Source organism: Acanthochromis polyacanthus, chromosome 21 (genome assembly GCF_021347895.1).
Source record: "Acanthochromis polyacanthus isolate Apoly-LR-REF ecotype Palm Island chromosome 21, KAUST_Apoly_ChrSc, whole genome shotgun sequence".
Taxonomy (NCBI): Eukaryota; Metazoa; Chordata; class Actinopteri; family Pomacentridae; genus Acanthochromis; species Acanthochromis polyacanthus.
The window spans coordinates 12803062-12830224 of NC_067133.1; the positions used below are offsets into that span (position 1 = coordinate 12803062).

General features: G+C 40.6%; 2 protein-coding genes and 1 long non-coding RNA gene across 7 annotated transcripts in view; 2 read left to right on the forward strand and 1 right to left on the reverse strand.

Moving 5' to 3' along the window:
• Positions 1-26043, forward strand: med25 (mediator complex subunit 25). 4 transcript variants are annotated; one of them, XM_022194955.2, is made up of 20 exons: positions 1-144; positions 1349-1498; positions 1592-1637; positions 1769-1893; positions 1999-2097; positions 2424-2544; positions 2717-2873; positions 5297-5421; positions 5571-5646; positions 8114-8361; positions 10414-10509; positions 13714-13799; positions 13899-13956; positions 14124-14231; positions 14815-14991; positions 21028-21141; positions 21361-21432; positions 22531-22701; positions 22812-22932; positions 24270-26043. In XM_022194955.2, the coding sequence occupies exons 2-20, from the start codon at positions 1374-1376 to the stop codon at positions 24371-24373; spliced, it is 2229 nt and encodes a 742-aa protein (XP_022050647.2). In that variant the 5' UTR covers positions 1-144; positions 1349-1373; the 3' UTR covers positions 24374-26043. The 4 variants fall into 4 exon arrangements, with proteins under 4 accessions (XP_022050647.2, XP_022050664.2, XP_022050670.2 ...); XM_022194972.2 differs by having other exon boundaries at positions 21031-21141; XM_022194978.2 differs by lacking the exon at positions 21361-21432.
• Positions 1-27163, forward strand: part of tbc1d17 (TBC1 domain family, member 17) — a 278375-nt gene that overhangs the window by 45519 nt on the left and 205693 nt on the right. The gene's annotated exons all lie outside the window — the stretch shown is intronic.
• The window catches only part of LOC110951767 (uncharacterized), a 22629-nt gene continuing 9293 nt past the window's right edge, over positions 13828-27163 (reverse strand). For both annotated transcript variants that reach the window (XR_002595751.2, XR_002595750.2), the window contains exon 3: positions 13828-15023. This is a non-coding gene — a long non-coding RNA (uncharacterized LOC110951767). The remainder of the gene's footprint in view (positions 15024-27163) is intronic.

Consider the following 27163-nt stretch of genomic DNA (forward strand, 5'->3'; position numbering starts at 1 on the left):
GGCGGGTTCTTCCATCACTTCCGTCAAAAATACAACAAACACTGTGCGCGCAGTGTGGTTCATTCGGCTCTAATTCAACCTATTTTTACGTTACATTGAAGCTGATCTGATCCCACAATTCAACTGACGGCTCTTTACCATCAGGTTGGTCCCCTGCACTTTTTAATTAGCCAGTGACTTGTTAATTAGGGCTATTTAAACAATATTAGCCTGCATCGCTAACCACACGAGCTAGCGCTGAAAGAGATGCTCTGTGCAGTTCAGATGTTTTCGACGCTGCTTTACTTTCGTTTCCAAGCCTTTTAACTCCCCGCGTCACTGACATATACAAATTAAATTATTACGAGATAAGGGCTTTGTCTTATGTTTTGTCTGGAAGCTAATAGCTCAGTTAGCCTTAGTGTAAATTAAATCTATTTAGCTAACTTTTGTAATCTTTACTTCTAAAGCTAAGGCAAACACCTAATCGAACAAACAGCCATTACTTTGGTCATATTTCCAGTTTCAATACGCTATTGAAGTAGGGAAAAAGAGATAACTGAGTACTAAATGTGGTGAAGCTTTAATGTATGAATGCTTTTTGTCTGAGTAAGAGTAGAAGACTCAGTGGTTCTGAATGAGAATAACATTAACAAGGAAATATAGTACCTTTTAGAAAAAAACAATAACCTCGGTACCATGCATTAACAAAAATTAAGATATTGAATAAGTTCCAATAAAACTAAATACTAGCAATTATTCAGAAGTAATTAAATAATATTGTACGTCACAATATATTAATGCTCAGGAAACTGAAGTGTTGCTCACGAAATTGAAATACTGTGCACAACACTGAGGCTAAAATTGAACATACTATTGAGAAATTAATATTTCAGTCATATTTATTGGTGTTCATTGTTAAATGTCTATTTTTTTAACCTCTTGGTTCTGCAGATAGGGGGAGGATTTATACAAGGAAAATGAAAACCAAAAGTTAATATCAACTGCGCATCACATGACTTTAACTAGAACTGAACTGCAGTGCATGACTAATCACGGAGAAGGTATGCAAAGATGAGTTTTTATGGGTTTAATCAATGATAGGAGAGGAACTTTTAATAGTGCAGGTCGTTTCACCCTGTTTATGTGTTATTTTGTGCTGGAGTTAAGATTAACTTATTGTTGACCTAGAAACTTTATTTAGTCCTTCATCCTGTGAGTCAAAGTGCAGGGTTATTTATAACCTCCTTGCTCCCTGAGGAAAGTTTGTGCAGTGTACACAACCAAATGATGTATTTTCTAAAATAACATGAGGGAATTTTATCAAAATGTACATAAAATGTAAAGTATGTGTCTCCTTCGTGTCCAGATCCGTGGTGGGAGGTTCGGCACTCATGGAGCCGTCCACTAAGCCTGGGACCAACCAGGTAGCTGATGTGGTGTTCGTCATTGAAGGGACGGCAAACCTTGGACCATACTTTGAATCTCTAAGGAAAAATTACATACTTCCAGCTATTGAGTAAGAACCTAAAAGTACCTCCAGTTATTAAGTTATTCCTTGCATGCAGTCATGATTCAATACCTCTGTTGGGCTTTTGCTTTTTAAACACAGGTATTTCAATGGAGGGCCTCCAGCAGAAACAGATTTTGGTGGAGATGTGAGTGTTTTTTTTTAAATGCTCGTTTTTGATATTTCAAACAGATTATTGTCAGTGATTTCTGGGGATGACTGTTAAGCACTTTTTGCAATTGCTAATAAAGAATATTCACATGTTTTTTGTTCATGTAGTATGGAGGAACACAGTATGGGCTTGTGGTGTTTAACACAGTGGACTGTGCTCCTGAGTCGTATGTCCAGTGTCACGCACCGACCAGCTCCGCCTACGAGTTTGTTTCATGGATCGACAGCATCCAGTGAGTTGTCGAAAATCACCTAACTGACCATTATAGCGCTGATTTAGTATTGCCCAGTTTTATACCATAAATAATTTGATGCATTTTCTTGTTTTTTTCAAACAGATTCATGGGAGGTGGAGCAGAGAGCTGTAGTCTGATTGCAGAAGGACTCTCAGTGGCGTTACAGCTCTTTGATGACTTTAAGAAAATGAGGGAGCAAATGTAAGGCAGCATTTTCAGGTTCACACTGCAAAGCAATCTGTGTTGATGACAAACTTGTAATCTTTAAATCTGAGGTACCTTAGTGAGAGGCTGTCCCATTGTTTTAACAGCAAGAGAACCTCTGTCTTTATTAAGTGACGAACAACTCATATGAGCAATGACAATCCTAATCTATTATTCCTCTATTAACCACCAAAAGCTGGCTTCAGTAAAGTTTGAAAATGTCTTCCAAATTTTCACATTTAATTTAAGTAAAAGTAATTCTACAATGTGGTTTTAACAAGGGTTTTTCTCTTAGCGTGCTTTGTCTCTGTGGGCTATTTCAGAGGTCAAACCCACAAAGTGTGTGTGCTGCTGTGTAACTCTCCTCCATACCTGCTCCCTGCTGTGGAGAGTGTCAGCTACACCGGCTGCACAGCCGACAACTTGGTCAAAATCATCAGAGATGTGAGTTATCATTGATTTTGTCTCCATCAGGTATTTTTGTCGCAGATGTACTTGAGAAATTGGTTTTATTTCCAGTTTTTTTACGCACATTGTAGAATTTTTATTTACTCTTTTAAGCCGGTCAAGGCCAAAAAAAAAAATCATTGAATGCATTTTCTTTTTACACTTTTAGAGAGGAATTCATTTCTCTGTGGTGGCTCCTCGGAAACTACCTGCTCTAAGGGCTTTGTTTGAAAGGGCGTCTCCAGTAGGAGGGGCGGTTGAACCTCATCCCGACTACAGTCAGGATCCCTTCCACATGGTCCTAGTCAGAGGCATCTCGCTTCCTGGTGAGAAACATTTAAGTCCTGGTTTGTGTTGGGCCTCTCTGATAAGCCTGTCCACTTCAATTAAAGGTCTTTTGAAAATTGCAGTAGACTGGAGGGTATTGTTAGCAATTTGCTGTGTGATTGATGTGTATATTTGTGTGTGTTGTCCAAGCTCATTAACTAACATTAGTGATGAACACTGGCATGGAATATTTCCACTGTAATTAGACCTTTCAGTTTTTACTACTCTCGGTTGAAAAGCCCTTGGTAGAATTATCAAATGCTCGTTTTACAGCCGTTAACATTTGATGGACAAAATGGTAACTAGCTGAAGTTGAACATGCAGCAGCCAGAGACGGAGCGTTTTTTGGAAGGTGGTGAAATCCAGATTAGTGCTAAATGGAGAATGCGTATTGGAATATATGAAAGAATGCAAAGAGTGTTGCTGTGGTTCTACTAGATGTGTTAGTAGCTGGGCTGCCTCTGACCAATGATTTTTCCAGGAGCAGGAGTCGTTAATTCAAGCCGTTAGTCAACTGGTCTCACATTTATGGTTGAAATTAAATTTTCTAAGTGTATTTTTTTTGGGGGGGGTGCATCAGAAAATGATATGAGCTCTATGACTGAGAGAGAATGGTGGAAGTTGGCTCACATTGTTAACATTGTGCTACATTACAGAGAAATACAAAAACTGCAGCTAATAATGAGCTTTTAAGGTAGAAACGTCACACAGGAACACGTTGCAGCAACACCGGCAAAAAATGATAATGACATTTTATTCATAACCCCAATCCTGCAGTGCGCCTTGAGTCCACAAGGAGCAGCTTGTTCTGTAAGTGACCCCACCTTAATGCCAGCATCAGGCGGTCAAGGGCCTGCACTGGGAACCCATCAAAATAGACTCTTGGCTGCTCTTTATTGTTTGGTGAACTTTGGTGTCGATGAGAACGTGTTGCCTTGGCAAAAAAGTTGGGTTAGGTATAACAAAATCATTAGGAGATGCTGTATCAGTTCTGTGTGTCTTCTTCTTCTTGTCCTTTCGGCTTTTCCCTTCAGGGGTCGCCACAGCGAATCAATTGCCTCCATCTAACCCTGTCCTCTGCATCCCCTTCTCCCACACCAACTACCTTCATGTCCTCTTTAACCACATCCATAAACCTCCTCTTTGGTCTTCCTCTAGGCCTCCTGCCTGGCAGTGGGAAACTCAGCATCCTTCTACCAATATATTCACTCTCTCTCCTCTGGACATGTCTGAACCACCTCAGTCTGGCCTCTCTGACTTTATCTCCAAAGCCTCTAACATGTGCTGTCCCTCTGATGTACTCATTCCTGATCCTGTCCATCCTGGTCACTCCCAGAGAGAACCTCAGCATCTTCAGTTCTGCTACCTCCAGCTCTGCCTCCTGTCTTTTCCTCAGGGACACTGTCTCCAGACCAAACAACATGGCTGGTCTCACCACAGTTTTGTAAACTTTCCTTTCATTTTAGCTGAAACTCTTCTATCACACATCACACCTGACACTTTTCTCCAGCCGTTTCAGCCTGCCTGTACAGTTCTGTGTGTGGTTGTAAGTAAATATTGCTGTCTTTATAAATGATATGTATTAAGTGGTCCTTGAGAGCTACAGAAGGTCTCTTAACTTGGTTTGGGTCGTCTGGTTCTGGTTGTAGACGGGTTACAATAAATACAAACTAAAAAGAATGTGTAAAGTTAGTCATTTTTGTTTTTAAAAAGTGCTGTAAGGTAAAGAGATTTTCTGTCGGTGTCAAGATAAGCAGACATACACCTTCCCAGACAGGAGGGCTGTTTGGAATAATCATGCAGTATAGTATTTACATATATTATCTGTAGCAACATGCAGAGTAGTGTAGCTTTGTAGCTCACCGGTCGTGGCAGCTGCATTCTTGTAAGCTTCTTATCTTCACACACTTTTGATGGGATGTTACACCACTTTTTTTCTTGTGTTCCTCAGGGCTGCAAATGACTAAAGCTGGCATTGCTGTTGTTTATCTCCCTCCGTGCATCTTTTTCCTCCGTGATTTTCATTGTGCCACAGTGTTTTTAATGTTTGTTTTCTTTGAGGTACCTCCTGTACCAGCGGCAGACTTTATTTAAAGCTTGAGATTGATTTTTTTTATTTCATTTTTGACAGGTTCCCATAATTACATCCTTACAGATGGTTGCAAGATACTAGTTGCTCATTTTCAAGGATTAGAGCTGTTCTTGAGCTGTTGGTCATTTTACACTATTTCACTGTAAATTGTTCTGTAATTTGTGGTGGTTTTAGCAGTCCTAAATAAAGACTTTGCTGTTGTTAAATGGGTTGCTCCCACGCTTTTCTGTGAGTGGGAGTAATAAATATATGCTATCCTTCACTTTCAGAGACGCATAATTCGCTCAGTGTGCCAAAAAAAAGCTAAGCTCTCCCACTGTCTGCTTTCAGTTTCCTCAGGTGGAGGACCTGGGCCGCACAAACCCGTCCTTCCTCCTCAGACGCTGCCTGCCAGTCAGCCTGTTGTGGGACCTTCGCAGCCCACTCCACCCATTAACCCAGCCCACCCTTATCAGGTAATGGGAAAGCAACCGCAGAGTGTAAGGCCGCCTGGAGACTAATTCCTGCCGCCTGCCTTTGGCTCGGTTTCAGACAGTTGTGTTTATGTCCTTTCGCTGAAATGTTTTTCCCCGGCATTGTCTGCCTTTAATCTGCTCGCTGACAGAATACGGCCCAGATGACTGCTGCTCAGGTGGCTGCACAGATGGTCGTGGAGGCAGCCAACAACCAGAAGAGAAGCTGTAAGTTAACAGTGAACAGTTTATGTTTGCCCCGCTTTTAGTTACAGCGTGTCCGTGTTTGCATACTTTCTGCGTGATTAGATCTGTGTGTGACAGTAAAGTGTGTTCTTCCTTTCTCTGGAAAACTGTTTTCCACAGATAGTATGATGCTAAAACGCATATGTGATCTAGTGAAACCTTTTGCATTATCTTCATCATTTATGTATATGTAGGGATCATTTTCAAGTACAATAGTCTATTTAATACCATGTATACTCACAAAGACTGGATGTCGGGTAACATATGGCTTTAAGTAATAGAGAGAACATGATCACAAGCTTTCAGTGGCCTGGAGTGAACCCACAAAGAGCAGGAGGGCTAGATGACCAGTGGACACATAAAGAAGATAAATGGAAACCATTGGTCGCTCGTGTGTTTCACCATAGAAGGAGACTGTGTGGTGTTTACTGTATAAGGAGACTTTTTAAAAACATCCTTTATTGATCCCACGAGGGAAATTGTCTTTTCACATATCCCAGCTTGTTTTGAAGCTGTGGTCAGCAGTAGTGATGGGAGCTCCAGTTCTTTTAAGAGAGACGGTTCTCATGGCTCGGCTCAATAAAAAGCTTTCGGCTCCCAAGTGGCTCCTCAGATTTTCTGCCGCTTGAATTAATTTATTAGTAAAGATAATGTAAAATTATGTATGAAATGAATGTACAGAACATACATTATATGAAGTGGTTATTATTTAAATTGCTTTTTATACTCAAGTTAGAATAGAGTGCTACAATAATAAATTTTAAAGCACAAAAACAAATATCTATCTCAATTTGACAAAAAGATCAAATGGTAGACGCAACAACAAAAACAAAGTGGCACTTTCAGTAGTAGCAGGTTCACTTGCTTCTCTCTCTCACTCACTCACTCACTCACTCACTCTCACACACACACACACACACACACACGCCACCACGGATCATGTAGCTGACCAATCACAAGCAGCTTGAACAGAATAAAAATAGAGAGAGAAACAAAAGCAATTCCTGGCTCCCGCCATTCACTCCGCGACCGACACATCACGAGTACACAAAGCCAGCCAGACTGCGGTGCCCCCGGAGCAGGCAGGATTAAGTGCCTTGCTCAAGGGTTGTAGGGCAGCAGCTTAGTGGTTCTGGGGCTTGAACCACTGAACCATTGCTACAGTTATTTCATGGCTGAGTGACTTGGTAATTTGAAGTTCCCACAAAGGGAGTTTTGTGAGCAACTTTAACGCCAGAAGAGTTCCTGGTAGCAGGGTGATATCTTTAACATACAGGGAAGATTTAACCAGAGAAGCGTGAATAAAATAGGAGAACTGCTATCATATTCAGGTATGTTTATCCTACATCCAGAGCTTTCAGTGTCTGTTAACCTGGATAGACTATGACGACTTAAGCTGCAGAGCTAAACTGATCTGGAGAATCCTCTACCTTTCATCAGAGTGTTTCCTGAGGATTCTCCGTGAGTGATACAGATTCTCAGCTGAGGAACTATGTTATATTTACAAACCTGTTGAGCTGTCTGGTGCCATTACCACTAAATAAAGCCATTTAGTTGCAGTATCGTACACTGTGCATGTTATGTTGCCATGGGAACCTACCTGCATTCAGCTTGTGATACAGAAAATGCATAAATGTATTTTTTATGTTTTGTCTTGATTTTTTTTACACTGCTGCTACTGCAAAGATTAGAAAATTGATTAGTCTATTTGTGATTATTACAGAAAATTTTAAATCAGTAACTTTAATTTGGTCAAAGTAATGTCCTTCATTGTCGGGCATTGTTGGACCTTAACTGACTTCTTCACTATCATGTTTAAATGTGTGACGTTCTGATGTGCAGCTCTTATGTTAAAAATAAGTGTTTGGCAAAATATATGCATTAGAACACATTTAAAATTTCCTAAAACCATAACTGTGTTGTATCATTTGCAGTAGCAGCGCTTTTTACCGTCATAAATTTTTATTCTCCTCATTGCTCTCCGTTGCTCTTGACGGAAATAGGCGGCACACCATCAGTCCATTTAGAGTTAGACAGACTTTATTAATCCCCAGAAGGAAATTCTGTAAAGGGTTAGGTTCTTTGTGCAAAAGAATCACCTGACGTGTTAAATGCCCTCTTTTATGTAAAAGCACACAGAGTCTGAAGCAGAAAACCAGAGTTGACAAATAAAATTGCTTATCTATTGTTGTGACACTCATATTTCTGACTTTGGTTTTAGATTTTGTTGAGCTGGCTAACATGAAGAAACCGTGGCTATGTCAAACTTGCTTCAGAATACAGTTTGGCTAAAGCCTAGTTACACAAGGAGACTCTTTCCTCTTTGTCTGGTATTTTCTGACTATTTTGTTCTAGATTTCTGGTATTTACTAGACGCTCTCCCCTGAGCTTAACCACTCTAGTGTGATCTTAGTCCTTCTTTTTGTAATTTTCTCTCTCTTTTCTTCAGACCCAGCAATGGTCTCGCAAGGTCCTGCATTCACAGGCCAGCCAACTATGCCGTCAGTCCCCGGGGTGAAGCCCAGCATATCAACCGTCACCACTGGCCCTCAACTGATGTCGCAGCAAGTTGCTCCAAATCAGCAGCAGCCGGTCCCACCCTCAGGACAGCCAGCACCCAATCAGCAGCCACAGGCGCCACCTCAGCAGCAACCTACGGCAAATCAGCCCACACCGCCATCAGCACAGCCCAACATGGTAAGTCAGGCTAATCGGGATAAAGCAATGATATGCATTCAACAGTTTCTGCTTTTGTTTTCAGCAGTTTCACCGAAATTTTGATGCTGCTCAGGATCAGATAATAAACCCAAGTTCCGGGTACCCTCAGGAGAAAGAAATGCAGCATGGCAAACGGGCCAACTCGTGAAATATTCTGACATTTTGGGAAAAAAACTCTTGTTTGTTTTCTTGCTGAGAGTTAGATGGGAAGATCAATACCACTCTAATTTGTCCTCAGTAAATCTGGAGCCATAGCCAGCAGCTTGGTAACGTAGCACAGAGACAGGAGACAAGGGATTCAACAAGCATGACTCTACCCAATTCTCTACCAACCATGAGCCTACCAGCCACTTCAAGTGTACCTAATCAACACACGTCTTATTGCCGTCTCTACAAAGTGTAGACACAGCAGTTCATGTAGTTTGTAGTTTCTGTGCGGTTTAGAGAAACATGATATGAGGGTTTATTTAGTGGGTTTGCAGACGCTTTCCTAATGCAGCCAGCGTTTGTGCTATGCTAAGCTAGCGTTAGCATCTTCTCACTGTGCCCTCATTTACTGAATATTCAGATCTTCTCATGTAGCACTCAGCATCAAAGCAGTTTCACTAAAAATGCTTAACTATTCCTTTGAAAAATATGAAATGTGTTTGGATAAGCACAAGTAATGTCCTGATTTAGTAAAGGGTTTAGATGTAATTACTCCTTTACTTATGCTACAGTCTGTGGATCTCTGAAGTCCTTGCCTCTCTCTGCAGTCACAACTCTGCACTAGCTCATCTCCTCAAACACTGTAAAACTTCTCTACACTGCACACTTGCAAGTTGTGGTACTGGAGATATTCAGTCATTCATGTTGGACCCATAAAAAACATTCTGTAAATGCACAGAAGCCACACCCTGCAAGTGGATAGGATTTGTTACTGATGTTTGTTATTTATGAAACCCAGAAAATCTAAATCCTTGACATTGATACACGGCAGTTTAAGGTGTAAATGCCCAGCTATGGTTCTAATTTTGTTCATATGTCCTCTAGCATGTAAAAAAGTGTAAAAATGTCAAAACAAAATCCTGTATTTCAGTAGCGCTAATGGGAAAACAATTTCAATGCTAAATGCTATAAGGAGATAGTAGAGCTGTTTACAGTTGTTTAATAGTCCAGTTTGTATTTTTATCCTTTGTTTTATCTCTTGCACTGTATGTAATTTTTTTTATTCCTATCAGTGGCTTACAGTTATTTACAGATAAACCCCATTGGTGTTGTCGGACCACTCATATAAGCTCTTGTCTGTGTCAAAAAGGTGCTCTAAGTCCATCATCTTGTTTAGATTTACTGCCTGTAGATCTACATGTACATGCTGGACCACACAAGTCACCGTGTTTTGGGTAGACAAAGGTTAAACACAGGCTCTTGGTACAGAAGTGGTATGAGACATATTTCGGATAACTTTTCCCTGACTGATGATCTTTAAAAATCAAGTGTTGTGTACGTCATTGTTTGTTGCTACAAGGTTTTTGTTGTCCACATATGTAGGCCTTTCACTCTCACTGTTCAAGAATCCATTCGCTGTTATCGTCCTTGTAAACGCTATCAATGTTTAAATCACGCTGATATTTTGAAATGTAAGTACTCAAGTTAGGCGACAGAGAACCAGATCTTTAATTTGTGATTCTGTACCACCAGCTGCCTTGAGCTGAGTTTGCAGACTAACACACTGTCTGAAGTCCCATATCAAAATGAATTTTAAATGCTACTACGACTATCACATCAAAACCAGATGATGGTGTCTTTTCCCTAGATCTTGGCGTGTTACAATGTGGTGTTTCCTCTGTTTTCCAATTCATTCATAGATTCCTCTTTCTTGTACTGCAGTCTTATGTAATTATGGATTAGATTGTTGAAATTAGCATAAAATTTATTGGTGTTCCAGTTTAATCAGCTCCACTGCATTACATGTTTCATTGACTTTCTTATTGTCATCCGTTGTTCTCTTCCGTAGACAATATGTAACCTCCCACTCCATTCTCTCTGTAGGCTGGTGCAGCTGGAGCTCAAGGCAACGCAAACCTTGCAACGCAACCACAAGCCAATAAGATAGTGGCATGGACTGGCGTTCTGGAGTGGCAGGAGGTAACACAAAAACCCTGACATTCAATTAATGTTCATTTGGGAGAAAAATACTTCTTATTTTTAAAGATGGATTGGTGCTCTGAAAGTAACAAGGAAAACAGTATCATGAACTGCTTTGAGTCCTCCAGATTCAGACAGTGGAAGTCAGTTAAAAGCAAAATATGATTATAGCAGCAGCCAGCTAGCTTAGCATTGTACCTGAAATATGACAGCAGTAATGTGTTCAAAAGGAAAAGGAATCTGCACAGCACCAAACTAATTCACACTGTTAATGTATTAAAGGTTTTTTTTAAAATACAGTTTTTAAAAAGGTTTGTATGTCAGTTTGTGGGTTCATCCCTGGAAATTTGTCAAATTTGGCATCAGCGTTCACTCGAGCTTGAATCAAGTCACTGTGACCTCACAAAGCACATTTTTAACCATAACTTTGCAGTTCATATGTTTATTATGGCAAAAGTTGACACAAATGTCTCATTGAACAAAGTGATGATGTTGTGACATTTTATATCGGAATGGTTTGATCTGTTTTTTTTAAGTCAGTTTTTATGGTGGATTAATGTGAGGCTATTTCTTGGCCAGCTCCAGGGACTTCCTGCATTTTCGGTTTTCTGCCTAACAAACTTACAGTGATGGCTTTAAGAATGTCAGATATGTTGGTCAGTGAGTTTAGGAGGATTTTTCAACTTTGAGACAGAGCCATTTTTGCTGTTTCCCATGTGCCAGTTTAAATGCTAAGTGACTATTAGCTATAGCGTGGTATTTGTGGTACATACATGAGTAGTAGAACAATAACTGATAAAGCATATCTCCCAAAATGTACCAGCTGTAAATCAGCCTGTGTTAGATCAGAATAAAACCCAGCACAGCCTGAGAGCTGCGCTGAGGAGCCACTTCCCTGCCAGCGTATTGTGATCATCACCACTGTCTCAGACCTATCACAGTGGTCAATCTTAATAACCAGCTGTCATTGATTATTGTACAGTATGATTAATTGCACATCATTTTACTGTCCTACTATTGGTTTAGCTCAAGGTCAAATCAATGTAGTTTACAGTTGCAGTGCTGAGCCAGGAAAATGGATGTTAATTGCTTTTATGCGACTCTCATGAGGTCTTAAAGTGTTTGTGTTTGGTGGACAGACTCGGATCAATTCCCTCTATCGACTATGGTCTCATCCTCCCTCCTCTGTTTGTCAGAATTATCGAAGTCTGTAAAATGCACAGGAATAAGAATGAGAAGCCCTGTAAAGTGTAAATCCTGTCTACGAAAATGTACAATCGCAAACAACCTGAGTGGACAAATTAGTAGCTTAATCTGCTTTTTCCTCCTACAGTTAACTCATCGGGCTTTCTGCTCTGGAAGTGATTCTTATCAGGGGCAATCTGTAATGCTGAGAAGAATCTCGCTACAGACGCTAAAACTCATTTGGAGAAATGGTTGTTGATAAAAACTCTCACAAGGGATGCCAGCACGCTTGGCTGGAGCTTGCACTACAGTGTTATCAATATGTTTTGGCTGAATTTCAGTCTGTTCTTTCCGGAGAGCTTTTCTTGTCTAAAATGTGGGGTCCCCTCCCAATATGGTTTACTGACACACTTTTAAATCCACCTCTAATTTAACACAGATTAGATTGTTTTGTTACTCTCCACATCTCAGGCTTTTAACTCCTTCTTCAGCAAGGCTCGGACATAAATAACTCATTTGTCTGCACCACAATGCATTTGTAATGGACCACAGTAGACCTGACTGATATGTGACTGATTATCCATTGATCCTGTATTGATGCACTGAAGATGAGTGTGGCAGTTTTCCCCGTGGAATTGTTGCACTGATGCACTTTGAAAGTTGTCCTTGTTTTTCTTTGATTCTTGACATTTTGTGTTTAACCGTCCTGCTGTCTTCATATACGTGCACCAAAAAAATTGTTTTCCTGTCTGAAAAAAAAATCCCCAATTTCTGAAAATTTGCAAAACCTTCAGGAAGAAAATTCCAATAATTCCTGCAAAATTCGCTGGATTTTTTATTTATTTATTTTTTTCTGAATGTTATTAAAGAAACATTTTTTTTACATTTCTTTTTTCTCCCACCAAAAAATGTGCACAAATGTCCCAAAAATGTTGAAAATGTGGACATCTGAAGTTTCGCTGTGAAAATATATTTTTTTTCCCACATTTTCTAACTTTAAAGCGGGTCAGTTTTGACCCGCAGGACAACACGAAGGTTAAAGGTTTACCAATCTGGTCATTCTTTAGTTACTTGTCCTGACTGGGGTCACCGACAAAGGGGGGGAGGAAGGCGGCGTTGTCGTTTATCAGCAATATTCTCCAGTTGCAGTCCAGCCAACATAAATCCTCAGATTCTAACCAGATTGCTTGGCAGCATGTTAAATGCTATGGTCACCCAAAGCGACAGTATTCTTAACAAACAGAGCAGAAAATGTCACAAAGTCAACTGAATTTATTCTTACAACACACTCAGGATCCTACAGACTACATGAGGCTGTAACAATTACAATAGTAGTCTTCTAGCAGTCTTGTCCTTTCTGAGATTTTCTGCCATATTTAAGATTTTTTTGAAAGTTAAGTGACTCCCAGAGTGCACAAAATGAACTTTTCCACCTTTCTTTTCTGCATTAAAGTTGAACTCTGCCAGCAACTGTGCGCTTTTAAGCCTTTTCCAGATTTAAAAAATACATGCAGACAAAAATAGAAACATTCCCATGTCCCTTTAATTATTTGTGAAAGAGTAAAAAATTTTGTCCTCTGTGCCTGCGGAATCTAAGGTTTGCCGCTTGTTTTGAGTTTTCCCGCACCCAGGCTTAAAGCTTTCACCAGAACTGTTAGTGTTGTGATTCCTGGCACTTCAGGTCCCATCAGGTCTGCTTTGAAGTTAGGTTAGAGGTGTGTATTGTCTACAAGTATGTAAATGTCTTGAAAGGATTTTTTTTGTTCACCTTCACTTAATACAGAGCAGGCTCAGTCACAACAACATGCATATTTTCTATAGACGTTGCTAAAGACAACTTTGTATGTCAGGTTTGGTTAAAGAGTCACCTATAGGTTGCATTTCAAAGATTTTCAAATCTGTCTTTGAGACCTGCAGGTTGCCAATAGTAACATCGTCGTGTGCTTTTCAATGTGTTTCTCAAGCTAACTTCCATCTTCATTTTGTGTCATGACTTCCTCTCTATATAAATTCCTGCAGAAGCCTAAAGCCTCTTCTATAGATTCAACCACCAAACTGACGCGCTCTCTTCCTTGTCAAGTTCATGTCAACCAAGGAGAAAATCTGTGAGTCACTAATCAAATAGCATGAGCCTCGTGTGTAGTGAAGTTTATTTATTTCACACAAACGGTCACCGCTGACATGTTATTGCTGTCTCTGAACAGAAACACAGACCAGTGGCCACAGAAGCTCATCATGCAGCTGATTCCGCAGCAGTTACTGGTGAGAGCGATTTTTCTGCCTTTGTTTTAGTGGGTGAACGTGTTGTTCTGGCTCCTGCTTGTTTGCAGTGGTGACTTCTTTATGAATGATGCATAACTAAGTCCTCCCTCTCTCTCTCTCTCTCTCTCTCTCTCTCTCTCTCTCTCTCTCTCTCTCTCTCTCCGCAGACGACCTTAGGTCACCTCTTCAGAAACTCTCGAATGGTTCAGTTTCTCTTCACCAACAAAGACATGGAGTCGCTGAAAGGCCTGTACCGCATTATGGCTAATGGCTTTGTAAGTTTTCAAAGTCTCTCTGGCCCCTCTCCACCTTTAAATGTGTGTCCCCTGTCTTATCCATCATTCAGTATTCCTCAATGTTTTTTCCATGAATGCAAACTGGGTGCATGTCCCACCTCTGTCCAGCAGATGGGCTGAACATAAAGCTGTGTTGCAGTGCTGCAGTGGAGACTCTAGAGGGGGTTCTAGGCCATGCATTTCAACCTACATAATATGATTTTAAACATGATTTGCCATCAGTTCACATAGAAAATTTTAATTGTTTAGTTTTGATTCATTTCCAGAAGGCTAGCGTAATGATAGGAGTTTTTTCAGTGTGGTGCATTGTTAATCAGGTAATACCATTGAGAAATAGTATTCAGTCCAGCTGAGCTCTGCCTCTTCGCCTGAATTTGATTTACGGCTCAGGGAAAGCACGGTATGAATTAAGTTAATACCATTTGCATTCAATTTATAAAACCGATATGTTTGATTGGGCAAAGGAGCTCAGGAGCAGGTTATGTCCCCAAGCCTGAGCCCATCACATAATTACAACAGGGTCCCATGTCAAGGTCTTAATCTGCCCTGTGACCCTCTGCAGGCTGGCTGCGTCCACTTCCCCCACACTACGTCGCCGTGTGAAGTGCGCGTGCTGATGCTGCTCTACTCATCCAAGAAGAGAATATTCATGGGCCTCATCCCCAACGACCAGAGCGGCTTCGTCAACGGCATCCGGCAAGTCATCACCAACCACAAGCAGGTCCAGCAGCACAGAGCGGTGAGTGGAGACGGGAGGAGGAGGAAGTGGAGCTGTTGGGAAGAGAGTAAGGTTTCAGTGTGGAGTGGGGAGACCAAAAGGAGGGGATAATGAGGAGGCATTATGGAGGTGCACTGGGGAATTGAGGTGCATTGTGTAAGACATTAAGTTGCATTGTTATTGACATTTCATTTAGTGAGCCTGGTATCTTCACAGCAGCCACTCCAGTCGGGGCTAATAGGGCTAGCATTAGCTACTGCAGCATTAGCTGACTGTTGCACTCCCAACTCATTGTCTCTGCTTTAGTGAAGGAAATATAGGTGCAATTCGTTTGCGCTCTTCATGTCAACTTTGGCTCAGCCTCAACAAACTGGACCCCTCAACACTGGATTGTACACTTTAAAAATGCCGTGTTAGCATGCGCTTAGTGCTTTTAAGCTGATCTCTTCCTGGGTAATGATAAATAACATGTTGAAAACATCGACAGTTTACATTACAGCACCTAGAGAAAGAAATTATTAATCTATAATTGTCTTTCATGAATGTAACATTAGTAAGTTTGTCATATTTAAAGCTAAAGCAGTTATTTAATTAATTCATTAGTTGACAGGCTGATTATTTGTCTTTGATTTAGCTAATAATTTAAAATCCCTGCAAATTGTGCTTCAAATCCTAATTACTAATCCATAATATTAAATATTTATATTAAATCTAAGTCAAAGTGAGGGAGAGCCATTGTTGGGTATCAGTCATTCAGAGTTTAACAGGAATTCGACCAGCGTGGTAAGCACAGACTGCTCATTTGAGAGCACATATTGATTCAGATTTATTCTGATTGGTGTTTGGAAATGTGTGCCGTTATATTTCTTCAAAGGAGCTTTATTCACTTCAAACCAGCTAGAAGAGAGCAGATACAACCAAAAAATAGAGAAACATTTCATTTGAAATAGGTAGTGTCTACAGATACGGACCGTACCCGTAGCCTGTGGGCTACGGATACGGCACTTTCCATTTGCCAGACAGATACGGACCCGTACGCAAGTCTCGCGAGTCAAGAAGCTGCTAACCACTGCAAACTGTTGAAAGGTAAGCAAAGGTTAAGGTTAGGGTTAGTGTTAGGGTCAGGTTTAGGGTCCGTACCTGTAGCACCGATGCTACGGGTCCGTACTTCTAGCGTCTACCGGGAGTCACGTGACCAGATCTCGCGTATCTGATTGGCAAATGGCAAGTGCCGTATCCGTCGTCCACAGGCTACGGGTACGGGTCCATATCTCTAGCAACAACATTTGGAATAACCAAAACTTGCATGCAAAACCTCATTGCTTATTGTAAGAAGCAGGCTTAGAAGACAGACTTTTAGGTCTCTATTAATTTTTATGCAAAAATGGAAAAATGTGCTCTGTAAATGTGTCATTTAGCAGTTTGAAATATCTTTGGGCTTTAGATGATTCAGAAAAAAGCAGGAATTTTGAAACTGTATAAGAATGTGATGGGTATTTTCTCCAGATTTATTACATTTATAAACCTAGCGTCAATCAAATAGAAATTATTTGCATATTAATAAGAAATGAAAGTTATTGCTACTTGAAACTTCACTTCTTCTCTCCATGTATCTGCCTACAGTGTGCCATTGGGGCTACCCCAGCTAACACAAATTAGAGGTGATGTACACACCAACAGGTCACCAGTCCATTGCAGGGCTAACACAAAGAGGCAGACAACCATGTGGCCAATTTTGTATCCCTAATCAACCTACCATGCAGGTTTTTAGACTGTGGGAGGAAACTGGAGAAAAGAAGAAGAACGTGCAAACACCACACAACCACATTACCAATACCACTGCTCCACTGCACACACTGTTATTATATAAAGTACATTGTCATTTCACTGTGCAACAAGGTGCAAGAGCTTCATAGAAACAAAATGTTAACACCAGAAAAGTGTAAAGTTGTGAAATTCAGCTTTAAATCGAAGTGCAACACTGTGTGACTATTCATTTTACAGATTGTTTAAAGGTTAACCCTTTACGCTTCAGTGCGTAGTAGGTGTACCGCCGGCGGTACACCTACTAATTTGCATAGGAATTTCAAGAATGTCCGACGGCTGCAAACCCGATTATACAAACACTATACGCCGATGGAAAGCTTAGATTCTCATGAATCCGCCGGTATAAACCACTTTCAGATGTGATTACCACAGCGGGTGAGAAAAACACATTTGTCCGACAAAAACAAATATCCATCCATCCGTTCTCTATACACGGCTTCAACGCACACAGCGCGACTCACATTTCCGGGTTCATTATTACACACAGAAAAAAAGATTCCACAAAAAACGGCCATAATCCAACCTTTTACATCCAGACAACACAAGCCAGTAAACTATTTTGTCCAAAACATGTCCTGAAGTCGGTATAAAATCCACGAATCGGTCGTTTTCAAGGAAATGCACCTCGCGATGTGCGTCCAATATTCCCTGTATTTTTCGTCATTTTTTTATTTAAAAATAGAATATTAGCGATTTTTTTTTTTTTTTGTACTGAAAACAGCTGGAATTGACTGAAGCTTAAAGGGTTAAAGACCCCAGTTATTCAAAGTTTTTCCCTTTGTGTGTGTTATACCTTTGTTTGTGTGTGCAGAAAGTCTGCAAAATTAGAAAGCTTAAAGTGTCTTACAGAGACAATACTGCCTCTTGTCTGCCTGAAAACCCTGATTTGAAACCCAGGATTTTCTTGCGTCACTTATCTATGTCACCATGTGACTCGTTTGCATAACGCCTGACTGGCAGCGACTTTGGCAAGCAAAGAATGAGCAGCCTTCTTGCAGTTGTTTCCTCACTACAGCTGCTTCTGTTTGAGGTACCTCCCTATACTCAGACATCTGGGGTTACGGTATTTCTCATCACATCGCAGACTGGAGGTTTGTAATGAAAGAGACACAAGCTAAAACAGAGCAGTTCAGACAGAGGGTGAGCAGAGCTGCTGCAGAAACGTCCAAGCAAAATGTGTTTTTAACATTAAACATAAGAATGTGCATAATACGGGCTCTTTAACATTACAGATGCGTTGTAGGAGGAGCGATGCTGTGGCAGCGGTGTGCACCAGTCTTTAGGGACAGGATAAGTAAATCTACAGCCGAGGCCCCTCCATGCAGCCCCCACTGCTGGCTGAGTTCATTACAGGTTACAAACACTGCTGCCATGTCCGCGTGACATGGAAATTTCACTTTCCCCTCTCTGCTCATCTTCATCCCCAGAGACAGGATGATTTAAAATGTGTCCTCTGGATTAGCTGTCTTTTCCATCACAGGGCTCCACTCCAGATTATTGCATCCAGAGAGGAGAGGTGCTGCATGACTGTGAAACAATGCCGGAGACGCAGCGTGTCTCCCTTTAAAAATGAAGCCTGTTGTCAGGTTTACATGAGTTAGATTACATTTCTCCTCGCACTCTGCTCTCATCAGCGGTGATAGCGCTTGTTGACTCACCCTGCTAATTTTATGTCTTCACAAAATTACATCAGCCCTATATGTAAGTTGAAGCCGTGTGCGAGTATCAGAGCATTTAGAGAAGGCAGAAGACATGAAATTATAATGAAGATTTTTTTTTTCTGCCTCTTGTGTATCATCACATATTCAGTGCTGCATTGCTAATAGGGAAGCTCTACAGCAATCTTAACGTAATTAAAATTTCAATTTGGACCAGTAGTTAAGGTTTCTCTTTGCAAAGCCCTGGAGTGGCATTCTTTGGGAACCAGATTGCAGTTTGTTCTGTTCACAGTGAGACAAAATTGAATATTTTTCCTTAAAAGGGATGCAGGCTTTAAATCTTGGTCTGGGATTTTACAGGTTACTGGGTTAAAGACAGGAGATAAATCACAGATAGTAGAGGAAAAAAGAGGCAGCTGTTTTGTTAGTACCAACAAAAGACCCAAAGCTGCGTGTTGCTGGTCAGAAAACATACCATGCGTTAGCACAATCCCGGCGTGATTTGCTCAGAATCAGCAAGATGGACTGGTGAAGATGTTTTTCCATCACACTGTTTTTTTTTTGTTTTTTTTTCCTGAGTCTGTAGTTAATAATTTGTGCTGGGAGGAGGGATGAAACACCCTTCATTCCTCCTTGTCTCTCCCTCAGCATGGAAACACACAAGCCACCGCTGCACCTGCAGAGCACAGCTACCTCAGGAGCCCTGCTGCCAGTTTCAAATTCTGCCTTTTAAGCAGTTACCACTTGTCTCATATTGCGATTTTTCTGTCTTGACTGATTCGTTTTGAAAGCACAGGACCGTGCAGATAAAATGTGAAACGGAGTCAGCGTATCATCAGAGTATTAAGTGCTATATTTCAGAATAATCAGAACCCGTCTGTACAGCTGTGTTCCCACAACCTGCTAAAGACTGCTAAACCAACAGCAACAGGTTTCATCTTTTCTTGTTTTCCTGTTTAACTGCAGACAGATATTGTATATGATTTTTCCCACTCTGGACTACGCTGACAGCTTTAGTCATCAAGCTTCAGTTTGTTTTAAACCGTGAAATCTAAAATAGCAAACACCTCAGCAGGTGGTGCTTGAAGTTAAATCTCCAGCGGTGTATCATCGTCCTCTGTTTGTTTTTGCTCGCTGTCTGCACGGACGAAGAAAGTGAACGTGCTGCTTCACACACTTTCAGCATTGTTAACACAGTATGCATCAATTATGTATAGCAAATGTGTGTACTGTGAAGTATAGATGCAGAATCACAATATCAAAATAGCCAAATATCAGAATTTGCAGACTTTCATTTGGACTAGATGTTTTTGGGGTTTTTTTTTTTTTGGTTCAGCTTTTTAACAGCCAAGCTATGCATGTTAATCCTCACAGCAATTATTTCTGCTATTCATAGGGTTAGGCTACAAAGACTTCTCTCCTCAGATTACCCAGAAGCAAAGATCTGGGACAAAATCTGCCATCATTGTCGCATGAAAAAATGCTCGCATGCATTAACGAAGAAAATTTTATCAGTCTTAAACACATTAGCAGGGTTTGAAGGTTTGTCTATTTAGTGCCTTGTATTTATCGATATGAAATGTTTTCAATAGAGATCTGCGCAGAAGAAACTATACAGCATGAGTATGTGTAGAAATTCACAGTGAGCATAATATTTTTAGATTCTCAAACAAATGAGAGAGTTCAATGTCTCTGTAACTAATTCAATTTGTGAAAAGCGAAGTATTTAAAAGCGGATTTTCAAAATTATGTCTGAAAATGCAATAAATGTAACATTAAAATATCCAGTGACCGGCTATTACGATGACTGGATACATGTACAGGCTGTGATAGAGAGTCAAGAGGCTTTAAGGTTGAGAGAGATGCTTGGATGTAAAATATCAGCGTAATCAGGCGTACATAGAACTGAACACTGAACAGCGGATTTGCTTCTGTACACAAATCTGATTGTAATCTCCAGTTTGTTAGGTGTTGCACGTGGGACTTAAACTTAAAGGTTAGGGTTCATATTTGCTGCATTCAACACTTTCAATTTAAAATCCCCCTCAAGGAGTTGGATGTGAACAGTGGGCAGCTTCCATTTGTTTGTTTTCTTTAATAAATTGGGTTGTGTTAAAGTGCAGGTTATGAATTTTCAAGTCTGTCATGTAAGTCAACATAATCCCTTTTTACACATACATGATGAAGTAGTTATAGTTCTCAATTAGCTGTATTTTTCTGATAACTTTCAACTGTTGACTTCCATATTTTTGGATTCAGACCTTGTATTCTTCTGCTGGACTGAGACAGTCTGTTCAGTTTGTGTATAACTGCAATGATTCATTTATTTATAGTTTTTGACATTGTGGAGCATTTTGTTTGTTTCCGTACTTCTTTGATTATGTTTTTGAGTTTTTCCTCACAACTCAAATCACAATGAACTTAAAGGTCCGCCCTCCTTTGAGTAAGCAAGAAGCAGATCAGTGCTGACGAAGAGAATGCAGACTGAGCTTAATGAAGTTTCTGTCATTCTGTATAATACACTCCGAGGGAATAACTACTGACTGCTGCCTGTCTTTCTGTTTTTATGCAGCAGCTGGGCGGTGCAGGGGGTCCAATGCAGCCTGGTCAGGTTCCCCAGAATCAAAACTTCCTAAACAGGCCACCCGGTCCAATTCCTGTTTCCCACGGCAACGTCCAGCCTCAGGTAAATGACTGAACCAACTCTGTCCTGGCATGTCAGCCTGTGTTTCCACATCGGTTGCCCTCTCACGCTGCCTGTTGTCGGCACCTCGTCTGCCCGAGTGTCCGCTGATTTCCGCATGCCTTGCTGGTAACTCTTTCCTCCGCTGTCGTCCTCTTTATTTTTTCACACTTCCACCACTCCTCCCCCCTCCTCCCTCTCTCTGATCTGTCCTGTGTCCAGTCTGTGGTGGTGGGCATGCCCCCTGTTAGTCAGGTCTCTATGATGGAGGACCAGCAGAGGCAGAACAACATGGTGAGACCCAGAGTGGCTCTTGACTTACAAGCAACATGTGTTCAGGTTGTCAGGAAGGGCTTTAATGTATGAAACAATACTTCAGTTGTAGATATTATTGAACTGCATAGATTAGCACACAGCAGATTTATCAGTAAAATATGCATTTTACAATACAATGGTCATTCTCTGTCCTTTTTCTTTACTGAAACGGTCCATAATGCTAGAAATAACTATAAATCAGAAATAAGCTGCTTTGTTTCTTTAATATGAATGATGTTAAAATCCGTTCCAGTTTTGATCGTGGACATCCGGTTCAGGAATCCTGTGTTAGACACACCATCACTCCCATCTCATTGCTCAGTATCAGGCTGGTCTACAGCTAATCTCCTATCAGCATGTTGAATGCTCCTCTGATAGCATGCTTTTGATGCAAAATAACACATTAAACTGATAACATGCATGCATAAGTTTGTGCACTTCGTTGAACAGGATCTGTTTGCTTTGGATACGGGGTGATGGCCGCAGAACAATTCATGTTGAGAGAACTTGGCTTTAGTAGTAGCAGCTTTAGGATGGACTTTTTATTTGTAGTTGACTTTTTTCATGTTTGAATCACCTCGAGTGTGAAATAGCTCATCACGTGTCTCCAGATCTACAGAAATATTCCGTGGGTAGTATTTCTAATGGGCCTTTTGGTTGTTTTTATGTGTTTGCTCAGCTTTTATACATTCAAGATGTACAAGTGTAAAATTACAGTCACATAATACATTGTCCAGTTCACTTCGATTTCAAGCTGCACAATGGTCAAAGTCAAGTTTGCATTTCTATTCCTTCTCTGAAGTGGTCTGAAGTTTACCTTTGCTTCAGCTTTCAGCAACCAGATGTGCTCAGTCGCGCTCGGACTGTCTTGGTGTATTTCAAAATGTAGAATTTATCATTTGGTCATGTTTTATTACCATGTTTGCTACATTATTACATTACCAGATAGCAACTTGAGAGCATTGTTCTAAAACACTCTATAGTTTGTGATCTCTGTGATATTTAGGCTCTGTTCGAGCCGATTTGTTCAACGGAATCATATGTTCAAACTGAATAAATTGCATGACGTTCCTTCAGATGGCAATGAGAGCAACGGGGCCGACCAATCAACAACCGCCAGTCAGCGGCGCTCCACCCAACCAGGTAGCACAGAGCGGACAAGCCCCTCCCCAGGGTCAAATACTTCGCCTCTCAAACCCAGGAGCCAATCCACAGCTTCGCAGTCTTCTCCTCAGCCAACAGCAGCCAGTAAGAGTGCAACAAAGAAAGCATCTGAGGTTATCAAGTAGCTGCAACTGTTGAAGTCTGAGACTTTGCAGACGTTAATGTTTCTTTTCTGTGTCTCCGTGTCCTCACAGCAGGGTCAAGTGTCTCACATGACTGGCATGATGTCTCACCAAGGTTTAGGACAGCAGTTGGTCCATCCGGCGCCAGGAGGGGGGGCTCAAATGCAGGGCCAGTGGAGGCAGCCCATGGCAGGTCAGAAAGCACCCCACAGAGAGGTGGAAGGAGTTCAGAAATATCTGACTAGAGTCGACATGACATTCTAGAATATGGGCCTGGAAATGTAGCCAGTGAGGGGTATGAAGGTTGACATCTGAAGGAAATAACTTGAAAGAGTTACATGTTTGGAAACTGACAAATTTTTTTGGAGCATCACATATTCAAATTTAGATATAGAGAAACCTTGTAGAGCAGTTTTTGCCAGAAGTTTTTATTGCATGTAGTGCACTTATATACCAAATATAAATATAACCAATTTTTTTCTTGTTTTTTTAAGCCCTTTTTTATCTACCAAAAGTCAACCTGGAATGATTTGACTGAGTTAGATACTCCATTCCAGTGTGCATCCTGCTCAAATATATAGTGTCAAAATCAGTTTATTTTTGTGCAGATTAATGTAATAATTGGAGATTTCAAATTTGAAGATTTCCATTGCTAAAAAATGAATTTCCTTTTGGCAGCCAGATTACAGTTCCTATTCAGACAAATGGAGAGAGTGAGATACAGATAGAAGAATGTGAACTAGGTTTTCTTCTTCCCTTCTCTGCAATGACAAACACAACAACAGCGCAGTCAGAACAGTATCATTTGACCATAATGCAATGGGCTCATTTGTATTCATTTTAAGCCTATCAAATTTCCTTGGTCAAATAAATTGCTACATCTTCATAATCTTTGTCTATGATTGCTCGTCATTTCTCATTTGTAATTTATTTATAAAGCACATTAAAATAAGCAAGAGTTGAATCAAAGTGCTGCACAGTTACAATAGCAGGCCCTATAACACAATAAAATAGAATGACTACCAGACCAATAAATAAAAAAGATGGAATAAAAAGTTACAAGACATCAAGAGGTGAAGTCAAGGTGCTTGAATCGAATACAAAGGAAAAGAAGTGGGTCTTAAGCGGAGACTTAGAAGTTTCTGAAGTCTGAGCATGTAAAAGAAAACAGCCACTAAAAGTGCTTGATCGCCTAAACTTTTGTGCCTCAACCTCAGAACATCCAAGAGTTAGACTTTCAGACAAAACAGCACAAGAGCACAAACCGTTTTGTAGTTGATTATAGAATCCTGAGCTGTGGGGATGTCTGAGCTTTGAGCCAATGCATTTTAATGCACGATGTAAACATTTCAAATGACTGTACCCAGTAGTTAAGTACCTTGATGTTTACTTATGCCAATCAAAGTGCTGTAAAGTAGCTCTCTTTAGTCAAGAACAAGACAGTCTCTCTTTGCTTTTTACATCAGTCCTGAAAGCGCTTACTGAGTCTGTTTCCTTTTATCTCCTCTCCTCTCCCTCACCTGTGTTCAGGTCCGATGCTGATGTCTGGAGGTCAGAGAGGAGCCGTTCCTCAGCCTGGGATGCCCCAAGTCTCCAGCGTCATGGAGGATGAAATCCTCATGGATCTTATCTGATTGAGCGCTGTGGACTCAGCAGCAGGGATTTTTGTTGAATCTTGGCAGCTATTTGCCAAGTTTGGACACATGCAGCCACTCTGTTGCTTTATTGCTACAAATGTTCAGCATAATTAAGAAACGAATCATGAGTAGTTTCGTTTTTTTTCTTTTTTTTTACGGGACTGAGCAGCTGAAGTTAATTAGGGGCAGACAATGCAAGCATTAGTTCCTCATGTAAATGGTCAAACCGACAGCCAGCTAATCCTCCATGCTACACACTGGATAGAGCCAGTGGAAACAGTCAATTATATCATGCTTCTGGAAACTCCACTCTCCTCTGAGTTTTACACTCTATCATCGAAATCTAAATTAGTCTTATTTTTTTTCCTTTTAATTTACTTTTTCTGTTCGTTTCTTTTTAATTATCCATCAAGCTGTTTTATGCGGATAAAATAAAATTAAGAAGCGTAGATAATTGAAGAAGTTGTTTATTATTGCAGACCAGTTTTGCTGTCGATGCGGTGCACACGGTGATGTTGTGTGTGTGACGGGCAGCCAAAGTCTCCACACTCCTGCCCCCCTGTGTGAAAGCAGCTTGGAGTCTTAAGGTGAGAGAGAGACTGAAATAGACACAGTAATAGATAGTTCAGTGTCTTTTTCTGCCAAATAGTGTCACAGTGTTAATTTTAACTACTCCAATATGTTGTGGAACCATAGAGAGTCCCCCTTGTGCCAAGTAGTCCTACCAGATGGCATCAGTTGGCCATGTTTCCATTGGCATAACGTACAATCAGGCTGGCCGCATGCGCACGTGGCACAGACTCCACATATATGCCCACAGTCTGCTTTCACAACGCACCCATGCATGCAGTCATGATGCATGCGTATTCAACCCTGCACACCAACAAACACCATCCTGTCGTGCACCTCAAGCTGGTGAGTCTGCTGCAGCAGGGGAACAGAAATACAACTGAACTTTGCACCACCTCACATGTACGTTCACGACACGTTCACCTGTCAGTTTATGCGTCTTTTTTTGTTTGTTTTTTTGTTTTTAAAATTGGTCACTGTGTGTACACATACACACTCACCAACAGGAAGTGATGTCAGTCCCTGTCACCTGGGAGACAGAGACGGTTGCTAAGATACCGTGACAGTGGGTTCTTGTTTCTGAGCTTTTTCCTCAGCCCCGCTTTCACATGGACTCACACAGATAGACACTAGTCCCTCAGTGGCTGGTGTTCATCCCTCCCATCCCTTAATCACTGGCCGGCCCTCGGAGCCCGGCTTAGCTCCACTTTATCTTCCTCTCTCGCTCACTCGCTCCCCATCTCCATCTATCTGCCTCTATCTCACTATCGAGCTATTAGCGCCTGTCTGAGCTCATAAGTTTTTCAGTATCTCTTTTATTAACAGCAGAAATGTTCACACATTCATATTACCGAACGTAGCGGTAAATAAAACGGTCACTACACTGACCTCCGGTCAAGATGGGGGTTTGACAAACAGCCACCATAAAAATTTTAACAAATCAATACTGTACAAATCAATCTTTAAGAGATGCATTCTATTAAGCTTATTAGCGTGACGCTGTTAACTGTATAGGTCACTCATAAGTGTAAATCCTCTTCCACTTGGTTCGATTTTGTTTCCACACTGCAATACATTGTCTTCTTGGTGATACTGTATATGTGAACAGTACGTCTTCTTTTTCATACATAGTTAAGAAAAACACACCCACGATAATTAACGTGTGCTTCAGTCAGATTAATATGATGCAGTAATGTTTTTTAATAATCTAACTTTACTCGTTTAAAAACTGTGTTGATGAAGTGCTTTGACGGGCTAGCAAAAAAAATGAACACCCAGGAAGACAGTGTTATAACAGAAAGCAAGTCAGGCCAAACGGAAAGAATAGAAAAGACCAGATATGCAAGAGTTGAACATAGTGAAAGTTACAAAAAACAAATTTATATATAGAGAGAACAAACACCAATCAATATAAATAGAATAACAAACACACCAAAAATGAATTAAACACAGTAAAAGAGAGGAGATCACACAGAAGCAAGTCTGTAAAAATGTGTTTTAAGAGGGGATTTGTCAGAAGAAACTGATTCTGTGACCCTTTAACAGCTCTGCAGCATAAATTTACTTATAAAATATGACATCTGGCCTCGATATAAAGAGAGGAGCTTCAGTGATGAAGCCGACACACAGGGTGTTTAAAATACAGCAACAAGCTAGTTTATTAAAGTTAAGGCCACTAATATCGGTCCAAAAGAGGGTAAATGGTTCTATTTTTCTGATTTTTCTGCAGGGGAGTGATACCAATCAGCATGGAATGAATAACCAAAACTACACACAACATAAAATCTGTTTTTCCTGCCAGAAAAACAGCCAAACTACCACAAACCTCACAGCAAACCTGAGATGATGTCACTGCAAATCAACAGGTGAACTCCACTGTAACTTGAGAGCACCAGTGTATGCAGCAGTCAAAGATAACTTAGTAGGTTAGCTGGAAAACCTATAAAACAAAATAAAGCAAGTAATGCGAAGTAAATGGCAGCTTTGCCTGTGAATTTAACACAATACTCAGAAGAAAATTAGATTTCCAAAGTGCAAGTAGAAATGATTTAATGCGTTAAATACAATTAGACATTCATTACAAAGTATTTGGTAATTAAAGCATTAGATCACTGAATACCATGTGTCATGGTGTACGACTGGGTCCATAAGTATCTGGACAGTGACACAGTTTCTGTAATTTTCCCTCCATTCCACCACAAAGGATTTGAAATTAAG

Excerpts from the sequence above, each read along its gene's own strand:
- med25 (XM_022194955.2), top strand. The coding sequence starts at position 1,374 with ATGGAGCCGTCCACTAAGCCTGGGACCAACCAGGTAGCTGATGTGGTG. Across the intron at positions 5,647-8,113 it reads CAACAACCAGAAGAGAAGCT|ACCCAGCAATGGTCTCGCAA; the intron begins GTAAGTTAACAG and ends TCTTTTCTTCAG. Across the intron at positions 21,433-22,530 it reads AGCAGAGGCAGAACAACATG|ATGGCAATGAGAGCAACGGG; the intron begins GTGAGACCCAGA and ends ACGTTCCTTCAG.